Source organism: Rhinoderma darwinii, chromosome 2 (genome assembly GCF_050947455.1).
Source record: "Rhinoderma darwinii isolate aRhiDar2 chromosome 2, aRhiDar2.hap1, whole genome shotgun sequence".
In the NCBI taxonomy this organism is placed as follows: domain Eukaryota; kingdom Metazoa; phylum Chordata; class Amphibia; order Anura; family Rhinodermatidae; genus Rhinoderma; species Rhinoderma darwinii.
This window is the reverse complement of record NC_134688.1, coordinates 337,847,646-337,869,088: the sequence shown is the minus strand read 5'-3', so window position 1 is coordinate 337,869,088 and position 21,443 is coordinate 337,847,646. Positions and strand designations below refer to the sequence as shown.

Sequence of the window (21,443 nt, the reverse complement as noted above, 5' to 3'; positions counted from 1 at the left end):
TTCCAGTTTACAGATGTCCTACCCCTGGAAATATAAAAAATGGGTGGTATAGTCCCCAAATGGAAGCGTACCTTCACAACGATACTATTACATATGACTGTAATGAAGGATTTCAGCTTGCTGGTCAAGCTTCAATTACCTGTCTCCATGATGGAAGATGGAACGTTAATGCACCAGAATGCAGAGGTGAGACAAATTAGTAAATATCTGCTTTAGGAAAATTTTCTTTGCAAAAGGTTTTCCTGATGGCACAGGACGGGATCCTGTTCTTTTTTCTAAATATTAATCTCCTTTACAGTGCCATTATATAGAAATGTGCAAGAACCCTAAATGTGTCCATACACATTAAATAAAAATCAGTTGAGCCCACCGCTTGGTGGCATGTTTATGGTGGAGTCCGGTGGAACAACTATTGGATTGCTGATTACGAACAGTTTATTAATTCAAATCAAACATATTGACTCTTATTATTTTGTACTTAGTATCATTCTTTGAGGTGTTCTTCAGTAGTTTTCTTCAGAGGGTTCGTTCTAAAGGACAAAACACAATACTTGAAGCATTCAATTTAGTTGAGATCTGTGCGTATGGCAATGAAAAGGTTGATTCTGTTTAAGTTTTAGGCTGGATTCACATGAGCATATTACGTCCGTAATGGACGGAACGTATTTCGGCCGCAAGTCCCGGACCGAACACACTGCAGGGAGCCGGGCTCCTATAGCATCATACCTATGTACGATGCTAGGAGTCCCTGCCTCGCTGCCGGACAGCTGTCCCGTACTGTAATCATGTTTTCAGTACGGGACAGTAGTTCCACGGAGAGAGGCAGGGACTCCTAGCATCGTACATAACTATGATGCTAGGAGCCCGGCTCCCTGCAGTGTGTTCGGTCCGGGACTTGCGGCCGAAATACGTTCCGTCCATTACGGACGTTAATGTGCTCGTGTGAATCCAGCCTTAAAGTCCAAGCTTGACTTCGTTGCATTTCAAAAACAAACAAGTGCCTATCCAGCAAATAAGACTTGCAGCATATAAATAAAACAAACACCTTGCCCGGCTTGGCACTATCTAAACAAAAGTTTCTTAACCTATGATAAATCTTTAGTACAGTGTTCCTTGGATCAAGATTTCCACACTATTCACGAGCGGATTCCCAGGGTCTGGACTACATTCAGTGCAGCCCTAAATAGCCCAGTGAGCACATCTGTTCTGGAGCGGGGAGGGAATAGCAAGTCCCTTTACCAATCCTATCTGCGTTTCCATAGAAATCCATGCCGGAAAACACACTTAACAAAAATCCTCAACAAACTAAGTTTTGCTGAGTAACCCAATGTTCCAGGATTCCTTGTCTCACCCAACCAGCCAGGTGAGAAATACACCCCCTGCAGTACTTTCCCATCCACAAGCCTACATATCTGCCCCCTCTTCTTCCCACTGCAGGGCTGGGCACTTACTGCGATCAAGCAGTGCAATCTCAAGCATTAGCTTCTAGTTTAAAAAAAAATTGTAGCGACAAGAACCATTAAATCTAGTCACCATTAAATTTTTCTTCTTGTTTTGCTTCATCTATGCAATTGGGGCATGATCTGATAGCAGTCTAAACTCTCATGCACACGACCGTAAAAACTCCCGTTATTACGGGTCGTAATTACGACCCGTAATAACGGGCTCATAGACTTCTATTGGCGACGGGTGCCTTCCCGTTTTCTCACGGGAAGGTGCCCGTGCCGTTGAAAAAGATAGAACATGTCCTATTTCAGGCCGTAATAACGGCACGGACAGTCCATAGAAGTCTATGGAGCTCTCGTAATGACGGGTGGCTACATGTGTGCACCCGTCATTACGGCAGCGTTGCTAAGCGACGTCAGTAAATAGTCACTGTCCAGGGAGCTGAAAGAGTTAACTGATCGGCAGTAACTCTTTCAGCACCCTGGACAGTGACTACCGATCAGTATAAACCTGTAAAAAATAAAAATAAAAGACTTTCATACTTACCGACAACTTCCTGCTTCCTCCAGTCCGGTCTCCCGCCCGTTGCCTTGGTGACGCGTCCCTCTCGACATCCGGCCCGACGTCCTGGATGACGTTTCAGGCCATGTGACCGCTGCAGCCAATCACAGGTCAATCACAGGCTGCAGCGGTCACATGGACTGCCGCGTCATCCAGGGATGTCGGCCTGGATGTGAAGAGAGGGACGCGTCACCAAGACAACGGCCGGGTAAGTATGAATTTCTTTAACTTTTATTACAGAAAAGGCTGTCCCTTCTCTCTATCCTGCACTGATAGAGAGAAGGGGCTGCCGATTAGTGCAGTGCTATTTTGCCGCCAAAAACGTGCTCATAAATACGGGTGGAATACACCGGACCCATATTTACGGGCACGGGTTCGTAAATACTGGTGCAAAACGGGTGGAATACGTGTGACACCGGACCCGTATTTACGCCAGTATTTACGGGTGGGAAAAAATACGGTAGTGTGCATGAGGCCTTAGTGATTCAAGTGCCCACTTGAGTTCCAAGCATTCACACTCCCTATTTGCATAATTTCTTTTAGCAGGAGTCAACTTCCTGGTCAAGTAAATGACCAGGTGTTCCTCCCCATTCACCACTTGTGACAGTACCGCGCCCAAACCTGCATTAGAAGCATCCATCTCGACGAGAAACCCCTTCCTAAAATCATCGGTAATGAGTACTAACTGTTGGCATAAATCAGACTTTAATCTTTGAAAGCCTTGTCTTTCTCTGGAGTCCACATCACATTTACGGACTAACCAACATCTGGCAAGTCAGTTAATGGAGCTGCAATTGAGTAAAAATTTGGCACAAACTTACAATTGTAGCCAGTGATGCATAGAAAAACCCTGACCTGTTTCTTAGTCAGGGCCCTAGGCCAGTTCTGTACTGCCTCAACTTTGTTAACCCGTGGCATGATAAACACTCTGCCAATAATGCACCCAAGTTATCTGATTTTCTCTAACCCCAATGTGCATTTCTCAGGATTTGTCAGGCCTGCATGACTTATGGAATCCAGTACAGTCTGAACTTTACAGAGATGACTTTTCTAATCCAAGTTCTATATTCCCACATCGTCCAGGTAGGCAGCTGAATAGTCCCGATATGACCGCAACATCAGGTCCATCGACCCCTGAAGAGAAGCAGGGGCTCTTTGCAATCCAAATGGCATCACTGCATACTCGTACAACCCACCGGGGGTTGAAAAGGTTGTCTTTATCTTTCGCCCCAAATGTTAACAGGATTTGCCAGTAACCCTCTGTAAGATCAAGCATTGTTATAAAGTTTGCATTACCCAACCTTTCACTTAATTCATCCAGCCTGGGCAAGGGATAAGTATCACATTTTTAAATCTCATTTAGCTTTCTAAAGTCATTACAAAAATTGGGTTTTGGAATCAGGACAGTTGAGCTTGCCCATTCACTTTTAGACTCTTCGATTACACCCAGGTCAAGCATAGGTTGAACCTCAGATGACTACTATGCCTCCCTTCGTGCCTCTGGAATTCGGTATGTCTTAAGACTTACTTTGGTTCTGGGCTCAGTTTCTATATGGTGTTTAATAAAGGTGTGTACGGCCTAGTAGGTCAGAAAACTTAGGTTGTTTTCCTGCAGGAATTCTTTGGCTTTTCGATGTGGTGACGGTGAAACTTATCTATTTTTACCGCGGGATTGATTGTGGCAAATTCCAACCGACAGTATTTGAGGCCACCTAGGATTCCCTGTTTTTCCAGAACTTGATCAAATTTACATGATACACTTGAAAAGACTTTCTTCTGCTGGTTGTTGTACTTTAGAGATTACTTCACCAACCTTTTCCACAACTTCATAGAGGCCTTGCCACTTTGCTAAGAACTTACTTTCTACAGTATTGTGGGGACAGAGGGCTAAATCAGCACTGCGTCCTCTTCATTGTATACCATGCACAGACTGTACTTTTAGTAGCGTTTTTTTTTTCCCGTTATTGCATCTCCGAGCAGCTCAGACCAACTCAAGTGAACGGGACTGAGATGTAATACCAGGCACAGCCATATGATATGAGCCTATATGATAGATATATATATATATATATATATATATATATATATATATATATATATAGTCATGCTGCACTCCCCATACTGTCTCATAAACTACAAGTGCACAAACATATTTCACATTAACCCACAGCAAGTGGGGCTGTGCGCTTTCAAGTGACGCGGATAAATTTTAGTCCCAGTCTGGCCCTGGTTGCCATCAGTCAGGATTTGGCCCAGAAGCTGAAATTTAGCATGCCAGGGCGAATTGTAGAAGTTTTGAAAAAGAAGGGTCAACACTTTAAATATTGAGTCCTTGCCTAAACTTGATGTATTTGTCAATAAAAGTTATAAAAAAAGTATGAAATGCTTATAATTGTACATTCCCCAGCTGGCAGAGCATCTCTCCTCCCCTCCATACTGCTGGCAGTCTTCCCTGCCGCCGCTCCCCTTCAGCTCCCCTCAGGGCGCGCGTTAGGAGGATGCAAACTGGGCAATTGTCCAGGGCCCTTATCCCTAAAGGGGCCCCCCACCTTCAGCATTGCTAGTCAGCTGCCCGTCCGTGAAAGCAAGCAGGCGGGTAGCTGAAAAGCAGTAGCAGTCGGGTAGAGAGTCTTTACCATTGAATCAGCACGGAGGAGCGCCGCCCTGCCGATATTATCACTGATAATACCGGCGCTACTCCTGCTTACTCCATGTTGAAGACTCTCTACTGCTCCTCAGCCGCATAGGAGTCCATTATCTTATGCTACGTATGCACTGCGGCATGCTGTGTCTTCCTGGCGCTGTCAGCATCATGACTTAGTGTATGCTGTGCAGCGTCAGAACACAGTAAACTGGCTCCCAGTTGGTGTGTAGCAGCCTGGAGTGAAGGAGGTACACAATTATACGTAGGCAGCAGCACACTGCCATAGAATATTATCGCTAGGGTCTGATTTATTTATTTTATGGTCTATGGGACTTCTGGGGTTTGATTCTAAGCAAGGAGACGGTAAATATAATAGTGTATATCATACACATATCATATACACATATATACCTCCTCAGAAACAAACCCTAGATTTAAGTCACTTAGACCATAAAATAAATAAATCAGACCCTAGCGATAATCTATGGCAGTATGGTGCATTCATACACTTTCTAAATACATGTTTTTACAATAATACCATGAACCAGGCCATATAGTGCTAAAGACTGTATATGGGAGCTGCATATATACTCTTAAAGGCCTCGTTCACATCGGCGTCCGTTCATGAATTCCATTTGAACTTTCTGTCGGAGAAACCTATTAACGGAAACCCAAACGAAAATCATAGCTTCCGTTTGCATTACCATTAATTTCAATGGTAATGCTTCTGTTGCAAATGGTTTCGTAAGGTGTCAGTTTTCCCCGGAAAACCATAGTGTTATTTGAAATGGAAGTATTAGCATTAAAATCAATGGTAATACAAATGGAAGCTATGGTTTTCGTTTGCCATTCCATTCATGGGTTCCTCCAACAGAAAGGTCTAATGGAACCCGACATTGATGTGAACGAGGCCTAATGCTATGTAAACCATTAAAAGTAAAAAAAAAAAAATATTATTATTAAAAGGCCAGTCTTTTGTGCAACTTTTTAATTAGTTTTTATTAAAAATTCTTTATTTTTAATTAATTGTACTTTTTGAGATGCAGCTGCTTTGTATCCTGTATATTGAGCAGCGGTATCGTGCGTGAAGACCTTACTGGTTCAGCGTCAGCGGGTCCTGCATGTTGATGTGATCGAGTCACGTAGGACCTGCTGACACGGAACTTGTCAGTCCCGTGGACCTGACGAATTCAGGTCTTAGTTCACGATACAGCTGCTCTGTATACAGGATACAAAGCAGCTGTATCTCAAAAAGTAAAAATTATTTTTCATAAAAACACACTGATTGGCCTTTTAATAAAATAAATAAATCTCTTTCAAAAGGTGTACATAGCCTTTAAAAGGGGTTGTCCGGGCACGGACAACTGATGACCTATCCACAGGAAAGGTCATCAGTATATGATCGTGGGGGTCCGACACCCGGACCCAACACCGATCAGCTGCTCTGGCGGCCTACAGGCATGGCAGATGGCTCCAGTCACAGAATAGGGGCCGAGCTGCAGTATTTAAGTGAATAGGAGCAGATTTGCAGTTCTGCAACACGCCCGCTATGCAGTGTACAGAGCCACCTGCTTCAGGCTCCGAACTTTGTGTACAGTGTGTAACATCCGGTGCCTGGAGGTAGCCGGAAGAGCTGATCGGTGTGGGGTCCGGATGTCAGATCCCAACCCCTTTAAGTACTATATGGCCTGCAGCAGTTGTCTGGTCCGGGGTCTGAATTTTTTTTAAAAACATTGTTGTTGTTGTGACATATATTATCTGTGGTCTGACTATATATTGCTGCAATAATACTATGGAGCCAGAGTAAAGTATTGGAAGATAAGAGGTTGGTGTTCTGTAGACCAGTAAGTGTGAATAGGGGACATGATTAATCACTTCCTTCCGCAGCCATTTTTCAGATTTTGACTTTTGTCATTTCCTCCCCACACTCCAAAAGCTATAGCTGTTTTTGTTGTCCAGCGATATAGCCGTATGAGGGCTTGTTTTTTGCTGGACAAGTAGATTTTCATGGCAACATTTATTGTACCATATAAAGTACTGGGAAACTGTAAAAAAATTCTTTGTGGAGTGGAATGTGAAAAAAACAGCGATTCCTCAAATTTTTTTTTGGGGGGGGGCATTTGTTTTTACGGCGTTCACTGAGCCATTAAAATGACATTTTTACTTTATTCTGTGGGTCAATACGGTTATAGTGATACCAAATGTATATCTGTTTTCATTTACCGAATTGACTCAATGTAACTATGTTCTTGGTACATTAAAATTTGGGGGACTCTCTTGTCATTTTGCCCAGTGCCAAGGTTTTCCTAAAACCGACTCTGGCTCCGCTGTCCGCTACTAGTGTGCGCGCGCTGACACTCAAAGGGCCAGCAGGCGACAAATTCACCCAGCTATCCTGAGTACTTAGCGTACCCTCCCCCATTTCTCTTTGCGTTTGCTGGTTGTACTTTCATGTGACTTTTAGTTGGATTATCTGATACCAACCCTGCCTGAATTTGACCTTGCATGCCTGCTATTTGCTTTTGACCTTTTACAAGTTTATTGTGACGATTGCTGCCTGCCCTGACCTCTGGCTTTGCTAATACTGAGTAAACGTCGCTAAAACCGCACCCTGCATCTTACCTGCTGTTATTGTACCTCGCTTGTCTATCTTAGCCATTGCCATTGGAGACTACTCTGGGGATAGCGACCTGGGAATATTAGCAGCTACGTAAGTTAAAGGGTGAAAACCTATTTATCCCTTAAAATACGCTCCCCAGCTTAGTCCCACGCCAAATATGTTGGCAAAAAAATGGATCCACACCATCCTCTGTAGGCCCTGTGACAATATGTGTTTGTGCGCGTGTGTTTGTGTGTGTAATGTGTATGTAATATACAGTATATACACAAAATGTTGACTTGGAGCATTTTTTTGTGGAGGTGCCCCAATCTCTCTAGGTCTTGTGTATTAATTATTGCAGTAGTGAGTAAAAAGTTATTGTTGCTATAATACCAAATCTTGTTTTCTTGGCGGCATTACTAAGTTGAAGGTTTTCAATAAAATTAAAGAAGCAATTGTTTTTCACTGGGCATTCTTATTTAGGCCCCATGCACACGACCGTATTCTTCATCAGTAATTACGGGCAGAAATTACGGACCCATTCATTTCTATTTGCCACGGACACCTTTAACTATTTTTACCAATGGGTGTCCGTGCTGAAAAAATGATAGAACCTGTCCTATTCTTGTCAGTAATTACGGCAAGAACTCTCCCATAGAAGTCTATGGGATCTTCCATAAATATGGACAGTATACGGCTGTGCATCCATATACCGTCCGTATTTACGGAAGCGTTATACAATGTGCCGATGACATCATTTGCATTATCCCTCTTTTTTTTTTTACAGATCCGTATATACGGATGGAATACGGATGCAATACGGACCGTATGTATGGACACCCTTCCATATATACGGGTCCGTATTTACGGACAGTATTTCAGGATAGATGAAAATACGGTCATGTGCATGGGGCCTTAATGAATTTCTATATACAAAAAAATACTGTTCAAAGTAAAAACAAAAAAATGTGTTCAATGTGGCAACGCAAAAACAATTGCTCTTATTGTGCAAAAGAAGTAAAACCTATAAAATATACATATATACAGTACATATAAAAAGTTATGGCTCACAGAATGTGGATATGTAAAAACACAAGAAAAAAAAAAGCTTGTTGCCTTATGGACGGTGTAAGGTTTAAAGGAACAGTGTCATCACAATTTTTTTTTTAATATGTTAAAGATGTTAGTGCTTTATTAAAAACTTTTATATTTATTTGTGTGTTTGTGTTTTACTTTTTCTTATTTTTACACTTTTTCTTCCCTATGGGGGCTGCCATTTTTTTTTCCATTTCTGTATGTGTCGATTAACGACACATACAGACATGGAATACGGCAGCCACAGTCCCATAGGGACTGCGAACGGGGCCCGTTCCATCCACTAACATGTACGCCGTCTGTGTGGGAACTGCGCATGCGCCGCTCCCACACAGTCCAATTTGAAATGCGCGCCGTCCGGCGCCATTTTCCTGTGGACCGGAAGTCGCGGCCGGACAGTAAGATTACTACTTCCGGTCGCGGCTTCCGGACTTGTGCACTTGGACCAGCGGCAGCAGACGGAGCGGACGGGCCGGAGGGAGCCGCGGCGGCAGGAGCAGGTAAGAGATTTCTATGTATGTTCGTGTTTGTGTACGTTTACTACTGTATGTAAACCTACTACACTGTGTGTTAGCTCAAAAAATGGTGACACACAGTGTAGGAGGTTAGACCGTTCAAACCCCTCGTTTATCCCGGCACTAGCCAGGATAAAGGAGGGGGGGGATGCTGAGAGCTCACTAGAGCGAGGGCTTTTTACCCAATTTTGCAATGCTGCAATTTTGGGAATAGCTCCATCTAGTGACCAGCAATGGGAAATATTATAAATTAGAATTAATTTATAATATTTCCTGACTCGTGAAAAAAATAAAAAAAATTAGAACAATGTTTAATCACCTACACACTAAATGTTTAATTAAAAAAAACAAAACATGTTTTTCTGGCAACACATTCCCTTTAAGTAATGCAGTCTCAAGAAGTGATTTGCTTTGAATAGATTTTATAAGAAAATCTGCCATTTTTTCTCCAGGCATTTGTGATGACCCACCTGACCTCCATTATGCTCAACTGGATTTCAGATTTAAACACATAACAACCTTCTTTGTTGGCAATGTAGTACAATACGCCTGCAGACCTGGATATATTCAGAATAACATGGTCCACTCAAATACTATAACTTGTTTGGGAAACTTAGCATGGTCAAAAATACATACAGAGTTCTGTAATCGTAAGTACAAATATGCAAGTTTTTATTTTTGCATGGTAAACCGTGGTAAAAATGTAATTAAAAGTTGGGCCGGGTTGACACGTAGCGTAAATACTGCAGATTTTTTGCAACGGATTTAGTCGCGGGAAATCCGCAGCTTAATACAATAGCAGCAGAGTGGATGAGATCTGAACAAATCTCATCAAACACGCTGCGTAAATGATAAGCGCAAAATACGCTCAGAAATTCACCTGCGGGCAGTTTTTTAATCCGCAGCATATCAATTGTATTTGCGTAATCGCTGCTTTTTTGTTGCGGGTTTTCCCCATTCAATTCATTGGGAAGGTAAAATCCGCAACAGATAGGAGCTGTTGCATTTTTTGCTGTAGTAAAGCTGCGATTTCTCTGCAAAAAAATTTTTGTTTTTATATTTACCCAGAATTACTTACGGTAAGTAATTCTGGGTAAGTATAATTTTTTTTAAAATTTTTACTGGGTTGAAGTTTCATCCCATGTGACTGCTGCAGCCAATCACAAGCTGCCGCGGTCACATGGGATGAAACGTCATCCCAGGAGGCCGAACTGCAGAACGGTAGACGGACGCATCGCCATGGCTATCGGTAATTATGAATTTATTAATTTTCAGGCATCGGGCATAATAGACAGGATTTATAGCCATACTGTAATGAAACGGTCACTCTCCAAATGCTTACTTTCTCGAATTACGCTACAGTTTGGAAACTTTTGATTCTGCCTTATGTTTTAAGATGCTTTACGTTGCAAATGTTTACATAGACAAGTATTTTTATGTACGTATAGTGACTAACAAACTTTTTGTCACTTACAGGGACATCTTGTGGACGTCCTGCAAAAGTAGCGAACGCAGTATTTGAAGCAAACAACTTTTTATTTGAATCTGAGGCAATTTATAAATGTGAAAAGGGGTGAGTTGAATAACCAGGTATTTTACAATATTTTCGGGTTGATAAATGCATCCAGGACAAAACAAGCAAAATGGAAACATAGATGAATGCTTTCCTGCACCAACCTTACGATGACCGTGACTGAAATTTGTGTACAAATATTTTTTTTTTCTATAAGCTGATAATGATTGAAGACATCCGTATGGTATGTTCACATGTGGAAGAATTGTAGCATAAACTTCTGCGACTGAAAATTCCTTCCATACAACTAAATAGGGTAATCTGCAACATTTGCATGGATTTCTGAAAACCCCAATCAGATCAATGTGACAGTTGCAGAATGTTTGGTTTCCGATCTGCTGCGTGTGAATGTTTCCTAATAAAACATTATAGATTTTCCATGTTCATCATATAATGCTCCCCATTCCTCTGGTCAAGGTTATGCAGCAAATTATGGTTATATTATAAGGTATAGGACTTGGTGCCCTACTACTGCAGAATATGTTTGAAAAGGGGAAGCAAGACCCTTATAACAATCAATGAGAAAACTTAGGAAGAGACATGGAGATTATGCAGAAGAAAAAGAGTTACTATCAGGGCAATTAAAAATATAAGCAAATACTGACAACTAACTGATCACAACTAAGATTCTTAATGCTTGACCAAAGAGGTTCTGCTTCAGTTCGGGTGTTTACTATAAGAAATAGTATACCTCCTCTCAATATATTATTAAAAATATTGGTACTCACCTCAGACTTCCATGACCGGTATAATAGAATATAGCTGCAAAACTCCTTGATGCCTTCTAACTTATGGTAATTTTTTAATGTACAGTATTGTGATTTTGTATATACACTTTTAAATTAAAGTAGCCCTTTTAAGGTTTGTTTTTCATGCTGCATTTTCCCTGTGCAATTTCCATACGTGTTGGGAAAGCTCCCGGCACTTACATGAAACGTACCCATAGGCTAGCATTATACGGATAGAGGACAAAAGAGTGTCCTTTTGGGTTCCGTCGGGCGGTATACATTGGGCATACCATTTTTTTGCTGGATAGGTTAGCATAGCCGACTGTGCTATTCTGTCCTGAGGCATCTAGTAAAAAAAAAAGTATACGTTTCACGGGTGATGCCTCTGTAAAACGTATACGTCAGGAAGCTCGCTTGACACCCCTCTCTGCACTCCCCAGGATCCCATCACCTGACACTGCTCTGACAGAACAGAGGGAGGAACAATGTGGCTGTGGTTGGGGCAGCAGCAGGGAAGAGTAGGGTGACGGGATCCTGGGGAGCAGTGTCAAAATCCCAGCACCCGCCTTCCCTCTGTTCTGTCCCCTGTGCTGCCCCTCCAGTGCAGTTAGGCAGAAACCACTATCCCCTCTTCAAGATCTTCAAAACTGCCCTAGTTTTCGGCTGCTTATCTCTGCTTGAGGAATCTATGTCACTGGAGCTTCCCTGAGGTAGTTCTAGTAACGTAACTGTCCATTTATGGACAGCTACGTCACTGGGGCTTCCCCAGAGAAGCTCCAGCGCTGTAGCTACCACTCAAGTCGCTGCCGTGCTCAAGCAGGCTGTTGACTATCCTCAACTACCCTGAGTCCCCTACTTCTTATCTGCCATCCGGGGAAGCTACCTTACTGCAGTGTTCCTGGGGTAGCCCCATTGACGTAACTGTCCATATAATGGACAGTTACGTAGCTGGGACTACCCCAGAGGAGCTCCAGTGCAGTAGCTTCCCCATGCGACCCTCGAGCGGAAGGGCTGCATACTTATATCATGCTTGTGCAAAGCGGTGCTTTTTAGGGGCAGCCCAGGGGACATGATAGAGGGGGAATAGTCCCTTTATGATGTCGCTTGTGCTGCCCCTCAAAGCGCCACAGTGCTCAAGTAGGCAGCCGACTATCCCCTTTATCTTAAAGGCAGCCGGAGTCCGGACTGCTTACCTGCCTTACGGCTACATCACCAGAGCTTCCCTAGGAGTAGCCTCGGCAACGTAACTGTCTGTATGCAGTAAGCTCCTAAACTCAACCTTAGTTTTGGCAGAATGTCTATGTAGGGGACTTGGAGCACTGTATTAGAAAACAAACTTTGACCGCAATAAATATATATAAAAAAAATTAAATCAAAGAATTTAACTTTAATTTAAAAAAAAATTGTGTTCAAAGTGAATATGTACTCTTGAAGTTAGATCAAGGATGTAAAAACAATATTATAAAAGTAAAGTTCCTTAAAGGAAGCATTGTAATAGCTTTGAACAGAAGAATCTATACAATAAGGACTATAACAAAATTTCATTTGTCCATATCATTTTAGATACAAAATGGTTTCCCCAAGTCAATCTGTGAAATGTGGATCAAATACAAGATGGAATGGTAGCTTGCCTGTTTGCGAAGGTAAAATATTAGTTAAGGCTGTGTTCACATCAGCGTTGCTTTCCGTTGAGGGGTTCCGTCTGAACTTTCCGTCGGGGGAACCCCTCAACGGAAAGGCAAATGGAAACCATAGCTTCCGTTTGCATCACCATTGATCTCAAAGGTGACGGAAACTTTTTAATGTTTTCCGCTTTTCACCGTTGTGACAGGGCTCCGTTGTTTTGATGGAATCAATAGCGCAGTCGAGAAATGGGAAAAGATTTTTTTTGGAGCTTTACTTTGTTTATATATATATATATATACATATATATATATATATATATATATATATATATATATATATATATATTCCCAAAAAACTTTATTTAACTATTTTTACATTTACATGGCTTATTAGAGGAACACAAAGATGGTAGACATGGGGAGCCTTTATTAGGCCCCCAGGCTACCAGAACAACAGTTGAAACCCTGCGATCGCATCATGTGGTGGGTGGGCGGATTGGAGTAACAGAGGGGGTCCCTCTTTCTGTATAACAGCTTAGATTCAGCTGTCGCTATTAACCACACCATTTAAGTGGTTAAATGGCTGGGATCAGAGTTTTTTGGTTATATTATACTGTTAGAGAGGGTGTCAGCTGTATGGACGGCTGACAACTGCGACATATAGAGTAGGCTCAGCCTGTGAGCCCGCTCCATACTCCCCCCCCCCACACACACACACACTCACCGACTATGACATAAATGTACAGTGCTGTGAAAAAGTTATTGCCCCTCACCCGATTTCTTCTATTTTTGTTAATTTGTCACATTTAAATGTTTCAGATAATCCAACTAATTTTAATAGAAACATAAAGAAATAACAAATAACTAGTAAACACAAAATGCAGATTTTAAATGATCATTCCATTTATTTATTTTGTATTATTTTTTTTTTTAAATATCTGTATTCGTCTATAACAACATGTAATACAACAATAACAAAAGTGAAAACAAAGCATAGTTATACTCCAATTCAGGATCATCGCCCAATGTCTACTCCATTTGCTTATAAAAATAAAGTGGTGCATACTACAGTTAGCAAATAGAACATGAGATGTACGGAAAGAAAATCGTAGGCATATGTATGCCACTAATAGCTTACCGTATTTTTCAGACTATAAGACGCACCTGACTATAAGACGCACCCAGGTTTTAAACAGAAAATAGGAAAAAATTATTTCATATTTTGCTACTTTTACTATGCCAGAAGGCAGATCTGGGGCCTTCATTAGGCCCCCGGGCTGCCATGGCAACCATCGGCACCCCCCAATCACCTTGCCGGGGGGCGTTGGGCTGTCGGAGGGGTCGTGCCCCTCGGGTTATCCCATGAAGGATAACTGTGGATATGTCATAAATGTCAGATGCGGGTTCCACCTCTGGAATGTGCACCTATCTCTAGAACTGGCCCCCTAAACCCCGTTCAAGCTTTTTGTGATCTCCCGGCCACTTAATGATTACATGGTCGAGTTACGGAAACAGCGTAGCTCGCTGAGCTACGCTGTTTTCGTAACTCCCATAGTAGTGAATGGCAGTTACAGAAGCAGCGTAGCATGCGAGCTATTCTGTTTCCGTAATTATTATTCAGTTCTATGGGATTTACGGAAACAGTGTAGCTCGCTGAGCTACGCTGTTTCTGTAACTCGACCATGTAATTGTTAAGTGGCTGGGTGAGCACAAAAAGCTACAACTGAGATTAAGGGGCACCTTATAGAGATAGGTGCGGGTCCCAGAGGTGAGACACCATCTATCTGATATTTGTGAGATGTCATAAATGTCCTTCATGGGAAAACCCCTATAAATGCAACGGTCGCTATTGACCACGGCATTTAACTAGTTCAACGGCCAGGAACAGCGCATTTTAGTCTTGCTTAAATGGCTGTTTATCACATAGTTGTTCCCCCAAGCAGGCCTCATTATGAAGCATAGTGTTAAGTCTGGATTTAACTACGGCAATCTGAGGAATGTGGTTAGATTTCCAATGTACAATAATAGTACTTCCTGCCACTTCCAAAAATTCGGCCCACCAGCCATCTAATTTTCTTATGTAGTGTTTGCATTTTCAAGTTTAACAGGGCCATCTCAGCTGTGGGGGACACCGCATATTGCCCAATCGTGAGATCAAATCAAATACATTTCCCAAAACCCTTTTACCTTCGCACAATTCCATAGAATGTGGAGTATATTCCCATGATAACTCTGTCTTCTAACAGCAGAGTGTATGGAGGTAAGGCAGAGAGGGTAATTCACCCACTCTACGGGCCATAGTAGTGGCTGCTAGAAATGTCATTTTGAGTGTGTGTTTTAAAAAGGTACAGAGACTAGGGGTTCAAATGGTGAAATTGTCATAGTAGTGAGGACAGTATTTAGATCCCACAGAGGGACTGAAGTCCTAAACTGCAGTTTGAGCCTAGAAGAAGCTATCAGGAACCTCCTGACCCAGGGGTGTTCAGTCAGTCTAAAAGCAAACAAGGAACTCAGGGCTGAGTTTTGGACTTTTAAAAAGGTGTTTGGTTTAAGATTCTTGAACAGTTCCGCCTGTGGAGAAAATCTAAAATTAAGGGAATATCTGGTTTGGATCTAGATCTATACCTGCAAAATTGATAAATCTTCTCAAAACCCTTAAGGAGGCTCTGTCACCAAATTATAAGTGCCCTATCCCCTACCTTTTCTTATCGGCGCTGTAATGTAGATAACAGCAGTGGTTTTTATTTTGAAAAACTATAATTTTTTAGCAAGTTATGAGCAATTTTATATTTGTGTTAGTTCGTTTCTTAACTGGGCGTTTTTTAACCTTTTGACCAAGTGGGCGTTGTAAAGAGAAGTGTCATACACTTCTCTTTACGACACCCACTTGGTCAAAAGTTAAAAAAACACCCAGTTGGGCATTAATAAACTAATTAGCATAAATCTAAAATTGTTCATAACTTGCTCAAAAATGATTGTTTTTCAAAATAAAAACCACTGCTGTTACGTACATTACAGCGACGACCAGATTAGGTAGGGGATATTGCACTTATAATCTGGTGACAGAGCCTCCTTAAAGAGACTCTGTCACCACATTATAAGTGCCCTATCTCCTATATAAGGAGATGGGCGCTGTAATGTAGGTGACAGTAATGCTTTTTATTTAAAAAAACGATCTTTTTTCACAAAGTTAGGAGCGATTTAAGTTTATGCTAATGAACTTTCTTAATGCCCAAGTGGGCGTATTTTTACTTTCGACCAAGTGGGCGTTGTACAGAGGAGTGCATGACGCTGACCAATCGGCATCATGCACTCCTCTCCATTCATTTACACTGCACTAGCGATATAGATATATCACTATGTGCAGCTACATACACAAGCCCTAACATTACTACAGTGTCCTGATAATGAATACACATGACCATCCAGCCTGGACGTCATGTGTACTCAGAATCCTGACACTTCTGAATCTTTTTTTGTGAGATTCCGGCAAGTGAAACCAAATCGCGTTTAGCTCCGAGATCTCGCGAGATTTCGTATCCGTTGCTGGAATCTCACAGAAAAGATTCAGAAATGTCAGGATTCTGAGTACACATGACGTCCAGGCTGGATTTCATTATTAGGACACTGTAGTAATGTTAGGGTTTGTGTATGAGGCTGCACATAGCGATATATCTATATCGCTAGTGCAGTGTAAATTAATGGAGAGGAGTGCATGATGCCGATTGGTCAGCGTCATGCACTCCTCTGTACAACGCCCACTTGGTCGAAAGTAAAAGTACGCCCACTTGGGCATTAAGAAAGCTCATTAGCATAAACTTAAATCGCTCCTAACTTTGTGAAAAAAGATTGTTTTTTTTTAAATAAAAAGCATTACTGTCACCTACATTACAGCGCCGATCTCCTTATGTAGGAGAAGGGGCACTTATAATGTGGTGACAGAGTCTCTTTAAGTAAATATTTGATGTAACTTTCTTCCTGCTGGCTAGTAATGTAGAAATGATTGACTCAAATAACCCTCTCTCTTTCTATGAATTATCCTTTCGGTTTCCAAGCTATTAGATGAAGCTTTGATATATTTGGGTGCATTACGAGCCCTGTAACAGGAGATATGATCTGGTCAGGAGAATCCATTGCTGATCTGAGGACATTCTCCTCAACCATGTGAACCAGGGTCTCTTCGACCAGAAGGGAGAAATTAGAATGACTGAGGCACAGTCCTCCCTGATCTTCTTTAATACCCTTAATGCTGTTCCTGACTCCAATATTGGGAGAGTGCGACCACTGGGTAGTCTGTGGGGTCTAGGGAAAAGAATCTCCTGACTTTCCCGTTTTCTCTGGTAGAAAATAGATCTATTGAGAGAGCTCCCCATCTGTATTCTATTATCTGAAATATGAGTTTAGAGACCACTCTGACTGGAGTAACCAATTCCTGTTTAAGAAGTCTGCTACCTGATTGTTCTTTCCCCTTAGGTGGACTGCTGAAAGAGATAATAAGTGGAGGTCTGTCAGAGTAAATATTTGTAAGGACAAATCCATCAGAGCGTTCAATCTTGTACCCCTGATGGTTTATATACGCCACTGCTGTCATGTTGTCGGAATAAATTCTTATATTCTTACCTTGAAACTGTAAGCACAGCGTTGTTCAGAGCCTGAATACTGCAGCTAGCTCCTTGATGTTGAAGGACTTCAGAGAGGTTTGATATGCCACTGACCCTGAAGGAGTCGCAGTGGGCTCCACAAACCCAGGGGCTTGCATCCATAGCTATGCTGACTGTATGCGTGGTTAAAGATGAAACCCCTTTCTTGAGATTTTCTCTGTTCATCCACTATTTGAGAGACAGCCTGGCTATAGATGAAAGGTGCCGGGGAAGATCCAAGGAGAATTTGCTCCTGTGCCGCTTTTTCAGAATATCAGGTTGAAGAGCCCTGGATCTGAACTGAGCACACATCACTGCTGGGATACACGATGTCAGATGGACCAGGACCGATAAGCTCTCCTGAAAGATGTTGTATGGTTCAGAAAGGGTTCTGACATCCTGTCCAGCAGAGGCTGAACCTTCCCCGAAGAAAGGAAGGACATCTGTCTCGAAGAGTGTAGAAGAATCTTCAAAAAAATACACTTGCTGGAAGGTATCAGATTTGACTTTTTTAAATTTATGTTCCACCCCAGTCTTATTAGGACAGAACAAATTATTTCTATCTGCCATGTCAGAGTCTGAGCTGAGTCTGCCACTATCAGAAAATCATATAAGTAAGGAATCAGAAGAATTTCCCTCTTCCTGATGTAGGAAGTAATCTCTGCGATTAATTTGCTAAATACCCTTGGAGCTTGAGAAATGTCGAAGGGGAGAGCTCTGTACTGTAGGTGGATTAAGGAGCTGTTGATAATCACTGCGACTCGTAGGTATTTCTAATGAGACCTGCAAATTGGAACGTGATAATAGGCATCCTCCAGGTCTATGAATGCCATCACACAGTCTTTGAAGAGAACGCAGTTGATGGAATACTTTCCATCTGAAATTTTTTGTAGACTATCTCCTGTAGATTTATATTAACCCTGAATTTCCCCACTGGTTTCCTTACCAAAAGTAGGGGAGTATAGAAACTTTTCCTTATCTCCAGACTTGGAAATGGAATGAGGGCCTTCTTTCTCATAAGGGAAACAATTTCTGACTCTAAAACTAGTTGTTTCTCTGGATCTCTTTGAACCTTCGTAAGAAGGAACCTTTCTGGAGGAAGGGACTTGAATTCTAGATAATATCCCGATTGTATAATCCCAAGATCTACTGATTTGCAGAGATCTCTTTCCAATTTTGATTTAAAAAAAAAAGGATAGATGACCTTTATTTTTGGGGTAATTCTGGGGCCTGAAAGGGAATCCTTTTATTCCTAGGGTATTTTGAGGCCTTTATTTCTGTTCCATTTTGTTTAAATTTTCTATTAAACCTTCTTGTTTTCTCTGAGTAGGGAACCCCTTTCTCCTATCTGTGGCCTTTTCTAAAAGATCATCTAGAAAAAAATCCACAGAACAAGGAATGGAGCACAGCTTCCCCTTTGAGCATATGTCCCCCTTCCAAGATTTCAACCAGATAGTCCTTTTAGTAATCTAGCAGAGAGGTGGACAGAGTCCACTGTGGTGTCAGCCAAGAAGTCTTTGGACAGAACTGGGAAGGAGGAAAAAAAATCTGTTCTCAGGAGGTTTTATCTATAATTTCTAGTTCTAACTGAGAAATCCAGATTTTTAAGGATCTTGCCACACACGTTGGAGCAATACCTGGCTTCAAGGCCCCCATAGATGCTTCCCATGTTCTTTTTAAATAATAATCTGCCTTCCTATCAATGGGGTCAGAAAGGGAACCTAGATCCTCAAATGGTAGAGCATTTTTCCCCAATATTATGGCTACTGGAGCGCCTAGTCGAGAAATACTATCCCAATCCTTCCAGACCTCCTCCTCAAAAGGATATTTCCTTTATAGGATCTTGGGGTTACTAAGCTTTCTGACAGGGTTCTGCCATTCCCGTCTACTGAGGCTTGCCACATTTTTATGGATGGAAAACTTCTCTGTCTTCTTGGACCTAAACCTTCAAACATTATATCCTGGACGAATTGGGGTCATCAATATTCCTTGTGGCTCTCACTGTTTTAAGTAGCTGATCCACATCCTCAGCCAAGAATAGATTTCCCGCTCAGTCGCTCTTTAGAGGAATCATCCAAAGAGCCTAGCTCTCCATCTTCCTCTAGCAGAAAATTATCTACGGTAGAAGAAACTGTTATATTCATCCGAACAGTAGAGGTAAAAGATAGCTCTCACTTCTTCATTAAGGACTTAATGGAATTCCTAACGTCAGCCCTTACAATATCCTTAATTCTAGATCCAAAGATTGTAGATTCCTTAGCAATAACCTTGTCTAGGCAAGATTGGCATAGTCTTTTATTGTAAGAAGCTGCTAACTTTTTGTTACATACAGCATATTCTTTATTACGGGATTTATAGAATTTCTTTCTAGTACCCTCGCTGACGCAAAAACATAGTGTACAGAAAAAGGACAAGATTAGCAAAATATTTTGTCCTGCCATATGTAGAGGATCGCACTGCCATCTTTAAAGTACCGGACTGGAAGATCTTGCGGCGTCCGAGTGGTCAGTTCTTCCTGCTGCTTCTCCTGGCGTTTCCATCATGGGACACTAGCAGAGGAAGGAGCTCCATTTTCTTTAGGTCTTGGATTGGCTGGGGAGGCACTCTGCTCAATGCACGCTGTAAGCCCCTTCTCCCTATTGGGGCTAACGGAACACCACTTCCTGGGACGTAAGCGCGTCACCCCGCCGGAATTGGCACACCACACCAATCGGTAGTGGTCACTGAGTGCGCTGGAAGCTGCCTAACACCGGGCCTTCCATACCAGCTTGCCTGGTAATTGAGCATGACCCAGATAGAACCGCTCTCCATCCAGAGGAGACCCCACCAGCGGCAGGATCAAAAACACCTACTTAGAGGGAAGTGGTGGCGGGGAGTGAAGGGAGTTAGGGTAGGCTTAATGTTGCTCCTGAAGAGTCTTACACCTTCAGGGTAGCCAAAGGGAGACCTGGTAAGAACCTGTTAGGGGGTCTGCAATCTGGAGAGAAGTGCTTTTCCAACAAGACCATACCATCTGGAGGACAGGAAACCTGACTGGGTATGTGTAGAGGTGTGTCAATTTTATATCATCAGGCTTCCTCTCAAGTGAATGGAATGTGTCTCCAGGGGTGAAAGGGTAAATTCTAACTTTACATTTCTCTCCCCCATATAAAATATGATATTAAAGACTGAAGTGTTCTAATAAATTTGAAAAGCTTAGGGGCACACATCTATATAGATATAGTATTTTCGGGAGGGTACACGACTTATCTCTATAGTTATTGGCAATATTCAAGACAAGGTATAGAAGGCCTTGCAACGTAGGAAAAAAGGAAATTCCTCAGCACATCCATAAAATATAAAAAGAGCTTTATTTGATCATCTTAAAAAAAATCCAAGGAGGACACATGGAAAGCGTGTTACAGCTTACGCATTTCGAACAAAACTGTTCTTACTCTTAGCATACTTAACAGATTCAGTACATGCATTTTAAAATCAAGGATAGTCAATCCTGACATCTCAGTAACAGCTCTACACACCACTTGAAAAAGAAACCGGTTTCATGTATAACAAAATTACGGTGTGTATATATATATATATACAGAAACCTATATTCACAGGGAGAAAAACTATAGTCATTAGTGATTTCCTATCCACTGTAGTCAAATGAACAGCTCTCCAGTGTAAGGATTTCCGGGAAAGTGCTCCCAAGATCTCAGCTCCTTGACGATGCTGATAGGTCTCTCCAGGCATTATATATTGATGGCCTATCCTTAGCATAGGTCATCAATGTCACATCGGTGTGGGGTCCAACTGTCGCTGCAGCCCCTTTAGTCAGCTGACCTAAGGATAGGTCATCAATATAAAATGCCCAGAGAACCCTTTTAAAGTGGTTCTCCCCCTAAATCTTTGTTAGAAAAATCAAGTTGACAGTTCCTGCAAACGACCGTAATATGGCTCTGTACAATTTCCCAGTTGTACAGAGTCACAAACCAGCAACCATAGACATATTTCCTGTAGGATTTTGCTTCTAGGGGA

General features: G+C 41.9%; 1 protein-coding gene across 3 annotated transcripts in view; it reads left to right on the top strand.

Moving 5' to 3' along the window:
* LOC142743191 (complement receptor type 1-like) overlaps nucleotides 1–21,443 on the top strand; it is a 228,807-nt gene that overhangs the window by 179,195 nt on the left and 28,169 nt on the right. For 2 of the 3 annotated variants that reach the window (XM_075853687.1, XM_075853688.1), the window contains 4 exons: nucleotides 7–186; nucleotides 9,313–9,510; nucleotides 10,337–10,433; nucleotides 12,725–12,804. In XM_075853687.1, the coding sequence (XP_075709802.1) occupies nucleotides 7–186; nucleotides 9,313–9,510; nucleotides 10,337–10,433; nucleotides 12,725–12,804 (555 nt within the window). The remainder of the gene's footprint in view (nucleotides 1–6; nucleotides 187–9,312; nucleotides 9,511–10,336; nucleotides 10,434–12,724; nucleotides 12,805–21,443) is intronic. The other variant, XM_075853689.1, reaches the window with a different exon arrangement.